Consider the following 11,654-nt stretch of genomic DNA (forward strand, 5'->3'; position numbering starts at 1 on the left):
AAAAAAATTAAAAGCTCCCCCTCTTGATGGCGGGAGTTGGGGAACTGTTGTGCAGGGTGGCACACAAGCCTCAGACGAGTTCAGGATTCCGCCAGCCCCCGTCTGTCGATTTCTAACCGTGGGGCAACGGGGCAGGGGGAGGTCTCCAGCAGACAGTGCCAGCATGGTAAACCCTCTCTTCCCTTTTTAAAATTTAAAGGGCCACGGATGGGAGCTGAGTCCACATGACCATCAGCTGTGGCCTGTCTCTTCCAAAGGGCCAACGTCCTGTCTTTTGTTCCCCAGTCCTGTGCCTCTCCAAAATACTTCCAAAGTTCTGGGCTATACATTTCTCTTGCTCCCAGAATGTTGGGAGTGTTTTGTATCATTTTGTGTTTCCCCAGTCCAACCTGAAGTAGCTTATTTGGGGAATAATTTCAGCTTGGGTTCATCCAAAGGCACACCCTTATGCTACACTAAACTATGATTAAGGAAGCTGTAGCTAGCTTGAATAGTCGAGGATTTGGATGAATTGGTAAAAGGCTGGTAATTGGCTGGTAGACCAGACTGAGAAGCCAAAGTTTGAAGTCACCTCTGAACAGCCACAGACCATAGCCACAAACTTCCCTGTGTTTTCAGAGGCTGTGCCAGATGAATGGGAATGGATACAGTATTTGAGCTTTTGAAGCTAACCTCTGAGATGACAGAACAGGGAAATAACAAACAATTCTAGATTATGGTTTACTTGTACCTTTGGAAGTACAAACTCTGGGAAATCTTTTCAAATGAGAATGTTCATGCATGGGTGTCTTGGGGTGTCAGTAGCCAAATAGGCATGCCAAGTGGGCAAGGAAGGCACGTACACATTTGTTCACCATCACATTCAGGAGTGAGATTTTGCTGAGCAGATCATCTGGCCTAGGTCTGTGGTTTAGTGCAAATTATTTGCTCTGATGTTTCAGTTGAGCAGCTGTTTTTTTTTTTAAAGAGTATCTATTGTGATTACTTCATGTCCATTAGGATTTGTTCCGTTGTTAATCCAAGGATTTCATGACAACAGTCTTTCATAGTATCTCACAAAAACTTCAAGGAGCAGAACCCAGTGATTAAAAAAAGAATACTCCTCCCCATTTCCACAGTGGCTATGGAGACCCCAAACAAAAGAGGAAAATATTTCAATTTCTGTGGTTATACATTTTTGCAATTGGAAATACTTTGAATCCCTGAATTTTGTAGATTAGAAATTTCCCTCCATTGACCACAGTCTAGGTGGACAACAAGGAAATGCTGAGAAAAAGTAAAACACCAAAATCTATGAACTCCTCCTAGACTGCTCATAAGATCTTCTGTAGATCAGATTTCAATCTGAAAAGCCGTGCAATAGGGGGAGGGCCAGGGTTCTGTTGCAAAATCTGTCCTAATTCCATTTCAGAATCACTGCTGATAATAGGGGCAGAAGCCAGAACATCATAACATTGGATGGTTCATTTTGTACCACTATTACCTCTACTCTGTGCAAAACCAACTTTTACCTGAAATACAGCAACTTAAAAATAATTACTCTCTCTCTCTCTCTCTCTCTCTCTCTCTCTCTCTCTCTCTCTCTAGAGTGTCAAATTTATTAGGTGAACATAGCCCTCTGGGAAATGGTGTCTACAGATCTGTAGGTGAATGGCTGGAAGCCATCAAAATGGGACGATATACAGAAATTTTTATGGAAAATGGATACAGTTCCATGGACGCTGTGGCTCAGGTGACCTTGGAGTGAGTAGTTTTCCTGATCATTTTCACTGAAATAAGGGAGAAGCCTATTGGCTGGAAGCCAGTTTGAGAGTAAAGGTAGGGGAAAATTGGAAACATTTAATTTTTGAATGTTCTGTCTTCTGATTCCAAGGAAGTCTCATCATTTATTTCCTATATCGAAGCGAACACACCCAGGAGACAATAGAAATGGTGATTACCACACTTGATGTTACATCATTTCTTTTGTTCTAATAAATTGGCCTTTGCATTGTGAGTATAACAGCTGCAGCCCAATTTGGGGTCCTGGCCTTAGCCTCCCTGTCATGTGACAAAGGTTCCTCACCCTGAAGTTTCAGCAGCAGAAGCGACGGCATTTCGGGAGAAAATGCTCTTGCGTCGCCTCCCCCAGAACACAAAAGGCAAGTGCTGACTCGGCAAGCAAAGCCGAGTTCATACTAACCATTTTCCACACAGTTGTGATGAACTTCAGAACAGATGAGCAAATTCCATTTCCTGTGCTGAACCGTGAATTCCTTGTTCTGAGTTCCAGCAAAGCAGCTCAGGGTCTTGACTGGGCATTACTGCAGGCCCCCGCTGTTGTGTGTCAGATCATGAACAAAGACCAGAAATTGCGTCTAATAAAAGACGAAGCCGTGGTCAGAAACAGCCCGATCCTGTTTTGTCCATGAATTCTTTTCAGTTCTGCCAGTTCTCTTGTGAAATCTCGGGTCCTGCTCAGCCCTCCGTTCCAATGCAGAGCGCCTGTCACCGCTCAGATTTAACCTGCAGCATGGCTGGGAGTTTGTGGTTGTTAATTTCCACCTTCTTAGTCACATGATGATGTAGACTTGCTTTCTGTGATTTAGTCTTAAAGGTTAAAAGAGGCAAATGCAAAAAGATTGTACATTCTTACAAATTTTTTGCTCATTTGCGACAAATCTCATACTGTCTTTTTATATCATGGGAGGACAGCTCCCAGTCCACACAAGAATTGGGAGAACTCTGTGATTTAAAGGTAATCCGGAAAGTAATATGTGATTGGATTGGGCGTGCCCTGTATATTTGCATGTGTGCCTGTGTTGAGTTGGATCTGATCCTGGGGAATACCAAGTACTCTAAACTGGTATAGTAAATGCTTTAGGTCTGTTGGCTTTTTGCATTTCTCTTTAATAACATGTACCTGTAATTTGTATCTGTACTTAGCACTTATTACACCTTTTGACTTGATGCTGTATTTCTCTGTGGATGACAACTCTTTAGATTATCTTCAGAAATCTCAATGTGCAGCTTAAAAGAGAAATAACCCATGCCTCATTCGTGCTCACGGAAACCCAAATTGTAAAAGCAAAAACGTGATCAAATCCACCCAGTCCAGTACCTATTGAGATTTTTAAAAATATCTACATTTGCAAGAGGCTAAAATTCGGGGGTGGGGGGAGTGTTACCCCTCAGGACCGAATGAAACCTGCAGACTGGAGTCCTCTCTGTCTTAAGTGAAATTAAGTGAAGCCTGGACCCTGATTGTTTTACTTAACAATTATTCCAGTTGTTTTCGGTTGATCTTGCTTTTATGTGGTTTATTGAGTATATTAGTGGTAAGGAAGGATCCCATAGCAGTAGAATTCATGAAGGGATCGGGCTCACACATGTGTAGGAAACAAAAGCCTTCTGCTGCGCCTTATTCTGGCACAGCTGTAGGTTTCAATCCTGCAGCAGTTAAAGGCATAGCAACGCCACAGATGTCCGCTAGCTTAATAGTCAGTCTTTCTATCCAGGGAACTATAGTTCACTGGGCAGCGGGGCTGGAACCTAACAGGTTCTCCACAAATCTTGACAAACAACAGTTCCTAGGATTCTCTGGGAGAAACGACATCAATAATCTGGAGAGAATATGGTATATTTGTAATATGCTAAAGTATGTTATATTGTCAGTATGGTTTGAGCAAACCTGACCACTGCTTAGGAATATGCACTCCGCATCCTGAGAAATTTCAGAGGCTTCCCACTGAAAATTGGCTACACTCAATAGTGATGCCATTGATCGTAGCCGCTGGGCCTAGGGAGAAGCGATACAGTAGGACACGGATTCCTAGCAGTAGCACCAGTGCTCGGGTAATAGCCGAAGCAGGCCTCAAGAGGACCAAACGCAAGGCTCCGGGCGTGTTTGCTTTCCCCTCTCCACGATTCTGTCCCCAGCCCCTGTATTATGTTCTCTCCCGAACCTTTATATGTGCTGTGGGTTCTCGGGTGCAAATGCGGCAGAATATCTTGGGAACGTGGAATTTTCTCTGCTAACCATGTAGTTATGGAAACCTGGTAAGGGCACCAAGCAGGGGCGTGAGGGGGTTTGTATTATCCGCAGAAGCAGCACATGGCTTGCACATATGAGATGTACATTTGAAAATGGAAAGGGTGGGGAGTTTTTGGGCCTCGTGCAACATGCGTACACAGTGCTGTTGCCCCTCTACCTACCTTGTGGGGTTGGCTTGGCTCCAGTGTACCACTCTGTAGCCTAGGAGAAAGAATAGAAGTAAAAGCAAGAAATATTCATAGGGATGATGGAAGAAAGCAAACAAGACACCCACCACCATCACACACAAGTGGTTCTGTCGGGTCCTGAAATGCTCATGTAAATATTTTAAATAACTGAGGATGCCTTTGATCACTAGTCCACATGGCCCGGTATTGCAGGCTTACTGGTGGATCTCTGTCCGTCTGTAAAAAATAAATTGTGTAGACATGCAACCCCAACTGGGATCAGGGCCACATGCGGAGGGGGGAGGGGATTTAACCTGTCCGTTGTGTGAACCTGAATTCCTCAAGCCTTTACTAGTATTTTAAAGTAAAACAAACAAATTGTTAAAAGGCAGGCCTTCCCCACCCTCCCTTTCTATGGGACTTGTGCATCCAAGCGGAACATTTACCTTGACAGAGGGCTGGACCTGCCTGGAATGTGTTTTTATCTGCATAAGGAAGTCCAGGGCATCACGATGGCCACTCTGTAAGCATTGCTTGCAAGCGTCTGAGGGAAATAACAGGCGGTGCCTCCCCTTTCTTCTTTTCCTGTGTTTGCTGTCTGGAATGGGAGGGTGGGTGCCCTTGGATATGCATGCCCTGTGAGCCCAGCTGACTTCTGCAGCTCAGGATCTTGAAGCGGATTCACACTTCATGTTTTGTATTCCGATACAAGAAATACCTGCCTCTAAATGGCAAAATCAGCATACTAAACAACTCTTGTGAAAGGTGCATCTGTGGTTTCTAAGAGCAGGGCTTCCATGACATTAGGTAAAGGGTCCAGAAACTGCCACAGCTCTTATTGCATGTATACTTTGCCTTTTGATGCCAGATAACGTCAAGTTGGCATACAGTGAAAGCAACTGATATCCATCATAAGATTAAGGGCAATTAAAACCAAAACCTATAAGAAAAACTAATAACAAAACCAGCAGAGCAAAACAAAAGAGATCAGAATAATATACCCGATACAATTGATGAGCCCTGCTGAAGAACACAGAGTAACAGCATCTTCTTATTCAAACTTTTTGTTCCTGGATTTTAAAAGTTCAGCGTTGCTTTTATTGTGGGTAATATTAACAAGCCCTGCAGCAGATGTTAAAGTTGCAGCTGAAGAATATAGCATGCAACTCTCTCATGCTTTTATGCAATATATATACCAACTCTGCGCTCCAAGGAGTTGTAGAGCTTTACTTGTCAAAGCTGGAATTTCCAAACCACTTAAGTGAGTTGGGCTATGAAGTTTGTTGCCTTTTTAAATTAGATTATCAGGTCTTGAGAAAACCTGTATCTGACTAATAAATTTACTGTAATGTCAGATCTGTTTTGGGGGACATACCTGTATCACCTAAAACACACACATTTCCCTCCTTCCCAGCTTAACACACACAGTACAATGAAATAGGCATTTTACATTGTTTCATTTGATATAGCTGGTTTATGATAGGAGATTTCCATGGGAGAAAGAATAAAGATACGAAAAAACATGCGAAACTGCACAAGTCTTATAAACAATTTTGTCTTCCTATGAAATTCTTCAGGTGTTTTCCCCAAGGAGGAAGCCCACCAAGTTTAATTTGAAATCAAAAATTTTGGCACTACTCCAGGTAAGGAGTTGCTGTCTTTGGAACACTGGGCCATGGCTTCTTCACCGGGTATAGATCATTTTTATAAAACCTCTCACAGTTAATATCAGTTGAGGATCTGGGAACACCGACTAACTCCACACTAAGATCATGGAGCAGCCTCAGTATGTCCCAGAAATCCAGGAATTGGTTCGCACACATGGGGTGGGGGGGGGGGGAGTTGGATCCAGTCAGCTTTTTCCCTCAGTCTCCCTCAGTTCTCCATGCTGCAGCCCCCCTCCCCTCCCCTTTTTTCCATGCAGGCCCCCTGATTCTCAACATAGCTATTTGGATTGGCAAAGAGAACCCTCCCTCCCTTTTTCAACAGCAAAAAAGTTGATTGTATCTAACCCCTTTTTTCCAATTTAATATATCACAAGATTTTTCAGTTAGTGTGTCTCTTAATCCTGTTCCAGAGCTGGGGCTCACGGAAGGGGGGTTACTTGAAAATCAGCGCTGAACATCTCAGAATAGTTCCATCCTCCACGCTGCAGAGCCAAGCCTCCTTTAAAACGGATGAAATGCTTCTCCTGATTCCCAAAATATTCTCATGTCCTGAAATTCCAGCCTGCTTTTAAGACACAGGTTGAGAAGGGACCATTCCAAGAAACAGAGAAAAACGGTGAGAAGCAAGCCCAGATTTCTGCTGTGATGGAGCAAATCTTAAATACTTCCCCCAAACCAAGATTTTTAAATGTGTGACGGTTTCGGGTGCCTCTGAGCATGAGTGTCCAATTCAAGACTCTTCCTGCCCAGTACTCTGCCCCTTGCTAATTAGAAACCAGAGTCCTCGAAGTTGTCTGGAACTGTTCACTCAACATGTGGGTCACCCGAAACATTTTGAAAATCTTGGTGTTCATCCCGTCAGAATCCTGTCTGCCAACAAGACCCTGCTCAGTGTGCATTCTCGGTCATGCTGCTTTTTAAATGGTAACAAACTGGAACAAATGGACTCCTGTGGCACTGTTTGGCCTGCAGCAGCTGAGGCCTGCCCGTCTGTTTCTTCCACCGTTCATTTTGCCACATAGTCCTAATTCTAGCCAAGGAGATGGATCCCCCGTTTTCTACCCATTCTTTCGTCTGGCGTATCAGGCTGCTACCACTGGAGAGAGAGAAATCACCCCTTTTCTAAACTTGTGGACAATCTCTGGTGGCCTTTGAGTGTCTTTGAAGCTCTTCCCTTATCCAGCAAGGATAACTTTACCAGAACAACCCTCAAGAATAGCTAGCTCATGCAAGTGGCCTTTTAGTCATATTCTGGGCTGGACTTTAATGGCTGACAACAAAAGGTGGACTTCTTCACATCTCCCTTTTGAAAGATATGTGTTCACTGAATCTCAGAACACTTTGTGGCTTGTCACCCAGTTGAATGGCTCTGAATATTTGTAAAAAATATGTGTCTGTTGTGTTACATTGTAATTGTTTTTTTCTTTTAAAATAAATGTTAATTTATTAAAAAAAAATCCCTTACTCAATTGGGGGGGGGGTCAAGAGTTCACCAACTCTTGCTTTTTATTCTTTGATTCTCCTTCTGTGACCCAGTAATTATTTCCGGAAGAATTCTAGTGTTGTACTGACGTTGGATCGGAAATGAACAAAGAGAGCAGATAAACATTTCATGCACATATCACTGGTAACTGCAGAGTCTCTGCTGGTAAAGCTGACCTTTACTCCATAAGCAGACTGGATGATTTCATGAAAAAATTGTGTCAGGGAACCGAGTGGCAGCTCAGAAGAGAGTTTACTACCTTCCAGCAATTCTCAGCTTTCCTCATTTTAAGAAACAAAACTTTACTGCCCTTTTGGTTGCAAACATAAGCTTGAAAATAGAGAGCACCTGCCTAGATCTCCAAAACCAGGGCAGACACTGAATAAGGCCTGTGTTTCCCCCCAAAAATAGAACAAGAGAAACTGGTATTCAGGTTCTAGAGCTTCAGACGGCAGGAGAGGCTACCACGACTGACTGGATGGACGTTCCTCCCTATAGAAGGGTCAAATCAACATGTCGGGGAGAAGGGCTTTCACTCATCTAGGCCCGTGACGCGCTTTGTCATCTTTTAAAGTCATGTGGGCCCACCTGCCGTCTGCTGCTTTGAAGAACAAAGCTTAAGAGTTCCAGAGAAGGGAGCTTCAGTGCTTTATGTGGTCCTTGTCCCTCCCTACAGCTGGCAAGACCATAAGAAAGGGGGAAGCCTGCAGAATTGGGTAGGTAAAATAAGAGAAACGAGGCACATGTGCTTAGCAGGCCTGTCCGTGAAACTAATGGACACCAGTGGAATAACTGCCCAGGTCTGGTATTAGCAGGCTAGAAACTCCGGCAGCTGACCATGCTCCGTTTGAGAACAGCATCTTCATTTTAAGACACTCCACCAAACCTTCCTCTGTCTTGCCTTCTTGAGCATTTAGGTTTTCTCCACACATACCCAGAGTGGGCTGAGCAAAGATTAGTACTAAAGAACCAGTAACAGTAGTTTAGAACACCTCAGCCCTTAAGAGCTCCCACCACATAAACCAATATTAAGTCCAGTATTACATTGTATGTTCTATTGTGGCTTGTATTTTCTTGACGTATATGTATAGACACTCACAAACATAACTGGTTGAGTTCCTCCACGTTTGCAAAGGAAGAGACGAGGCATGCTTGGATAGCAGAGATGTTCCAAAGACCCCAACAGACCAGAATTACTAAAGGCAGCTGAAACGTTCCAAAGTATTCCTCCAAATGCACTGGTGTGGCAGAGGCCTCAGAAAGCCTGGACTAGCATTTCTGAAGCAGCCCAGACTGCTGCTGTGGTCCAAGACAATCCCTATTTAAATCAGAATCTGCACACTTTCCTGAACTCGTGCCCTTTTGATAAGGTTGCCAAAACGTCCTGCCTCTTTAATGGAGGCTGAATGTGTGGAAATGGACAGTTGAAGCTTTTCGTGCCATGGAGGTAAATAACATCACCTGGTAAATAACATCCCAGCCAGCCTCTATTAAATGGGCAGGAGATCCCCCCCCCTCCCCGCTCAGGATGTTGGCAAACTGACCTGTTGGGCGTGATTCAGGCATGATGTGAGCAAGGCACAAACACTCCCACTGCACCGCCTGGACGCTGGGCTGCTGCCTGTGCGCAGTGGCGGTGTTTGCCCTTGTAGCTACTTCGCAGGGGGAGCAGCTCAGTTCCACCAGAACACCAGACAAGTTCAAAATCTCACAGGCCTTTGGCTTGCCAGCATCAAGTTTGGATAAGGCCTTGGCTGAGCAGTTCCCACGACAGGGTGGCGGAAGGAGAGGAGAGGCTGCCCAGCGCACAAAATGAGATGCTGCAGTGAAAAGCACAGTCTCATAAAATTGCTGCTGGGGCTCCCTGGCCCCTCTCACTCTGCATTCACCTCAAAAATGCCACTGCTGGACCCACCAACAACCAAGGGGAAGGTAACACAAAATAAAACAAACCAACAATATTATTCAATTGCAAAACTTCCTCTATATAATTATAAGACTTCAGGTGTAAAGTGCATAATGTGTAGTCATAAATAAGTCAATCATAAATACATCATACAAATACATTAAATATCATCATTAGACCGTGTCAATTCCAGACAGAAAATTCCAAACATGTCCAACTGTCTTCAGTATACAAGCTGTTATTTTCGTGTGTAGACCATCCTCCGTGTAGAAGGGAACTGCATGTCGTAATTCAAAGCAGTCTACGGGTCTACGCCAGCAAAATGTCCATCCCTGTTTCACGAACAACGCTTCCTCACGGGCATATATTGGTCACACCACACACAAATCCTAATACCAGTTGTAGTGGTCTGACGGAACAATGCCAAAAATAACAGCTTGTATACTGAAGACTGTACCGGTTGGACTATTCATGTTTGGAATTTGCTGTCTGGAATTGACACGTTCTAATGATGATATTTAATGTAATGCTCACATCATTTGTATGATGTATTTATGATTGACTTATTTATGACTACACATTATGCACTTTACACCTGAAGTCTTAGAGGAAGTTTTGCAATTGAATAATATTGTTGGTTTGTTTTATTTTGTGTTACCTTCCCCTTGGTTGTTGGTGTTCTTTGAGTGGGAAGAGACGCCCCGGTATTTAGTAGACTGCTGGACCCACAGCAGAGCCATACTTAAAGGGGGGACAGAACTGAACTGGAGGGGGTCTGTCAGTGCTGGAAAACAAACCTATCCCAGAAGGCCGACGGCACTGCTTGGCTGAGGAGGTCCACGTCTGAGATGAGATTGCTTGTTTAAGCCTGAAGGTCTGTGCCAGATTGCATTTTGTTACACAAGCCATTTTTTGCAGCAACCTGATGGTTGGGATTTTAATTCTTTAATAATTTCATTATTCCAGTTGTCATTCTGAAGCACAAGTAGAGGTTATCCAGTGTTTCATATGAACTAGTCCCCTTGGCGAGCCAATGTGATCTCATGGCTAGAATGTTAGACTAAAGGCACAGACTCACGAGAGGAAGATCACACATCTCTGCCTCTCTGTAAACGGGCAAATGTGCTCACAGCTCCAGGGATCACATAGGAAGGAGACAGGAGATTTAAACCTTCAATTCCTCCTCAGTTTTGCTGTTCAACACCAGTCTCCATTACAAGCATGAAAGCCCACCTTTCTTCTCTTGGACCACTAACAACAGAGCGGAGAGCCCAGTTTGGATTGGCAAGTCCATGCAGGGATTGAAAGGCTGGGTCTCTTCCCCTCTCCATGCGTAGACACTTTGCCCATTACAGATTATTTCTGTTACAGAATCTGTGCCCTAAAACAGGAGCAATTCTGGACCAATCCAGGCTCCTCCTGGACACCCAAATGGGCCACTCTCCCATTTGCCACTTAATCTACTTTGCAAGGTTTTAAGGATAAGGTGAGTGGGGTGGGCAGGGACTGCAGGCATCGTCCTGAGGTCTTTGGAGGAAGGGGGGGCACAGCAGTGAACTAAGAGATAATGCAGTGTTTCTTTCCTGGGGAAGCATTCCGACTTGGGCACCGCCATCTGCAGCCCAGGAAAAAGGCTTGTTGTCGGGCACTGCTTGCAAACTATCCTGCAGTGGAAGCAGGAGACCTTGCCTCCTGTTGGGGGTGGTATGGGGGATTTTCACATCGAGCAATGCTCACAACTGTTGTGAAGCACTTTAAGGAAAGAACTGGAATCTTATTGGTTGGTTTGTTTTGGGAAAAATGGGCACGAGTACAGCCATCTTCCTGATAAGTCGACCTTGTGGAACCAATGTGTGCTTTCTTCATGCAGGGATTTGAGGCGGCTTGGAATCACACTGGTTGGGCACCAGAAGAAGATCATGAACAGCCTTCAGGAAATTAAGGTCCAGTTGGTGAATGGGATGGTGCCCTTGTAACACTGGCCCTTGTTTTTAAATGCCACTCCTTCAGGTGATCAGCTCTGCACTTTGTAAACTTAGCCCTAAAATTTATTTTATAAAAAAAAAGAGAGAGAGAAAGAAATTCAGCAATTTCTGTAAAGCCTTGGAAAATCATTGGCCACGGCCATGTAATTTATAATCAGTGTTAGAATCTAACTTGGAGTACTTAATTCTCATGAAGGAAATACAACACGCATGAAGAGTAGGCAGGAATCGGTTGTGTGCAAGGTTAACCATTTTCTGCAGCAACAACAAAGCCTCCTATGTATCTTGACTGTACTGGAATGTGTGTGTGCGTGCACGCAGGTACACACACACATGCACCTTTTATAACACCTGGAAATGTATTAATACTTCCAAGGACTTACTTGAATGGAAACACTTTCAAGCCATTTGTG

The 11,654-nt window shown here is 44.1% G+C and overlaps 1 protein-coding gene across 2 annotated transcripts in view; it reads left to right on the forward strand.

The window, feature by feature from the left end:
• The window catches only part of EPHA5 (EPH receptor A5), a 294,365-nt gene extending 283,133 nt beyond the window's left edge, over window positions 1–11,232 (forward strand). For both annotated transcript variants that reach the window (XM_054991243.1, XM_054991244.1), the window contains exons 15-16: window positions 1,588–1,743; window positions 11,127–11,232. In XM_054991243.1, the coding sequence (XP_054847218.1) occupies window positions 1,588–1,743; window positions 11,127–11,232 (262 nt within the window). The remainder of the gene's footprint in view (window positions 1–1,587; window positions 1,744–11,126) is intronic.
• Window positions 11,233–11,654: the final 422 nt, after the last annotated feature.

Source organism: Eublepharis macularius, chromosome 11 (genome assembly GCF_028583425.1).
Source record: "Eublepharis macularius isolate TG4126 chromosome 11, MPM_Emac_v1.0, whole genome shotgun sequence".
NCBI lineage: Eukaryota > Metazoa > Chordata > Lepidosauria > Squamata > Eublepharidae > Eublepharis > Eublepharis macularius.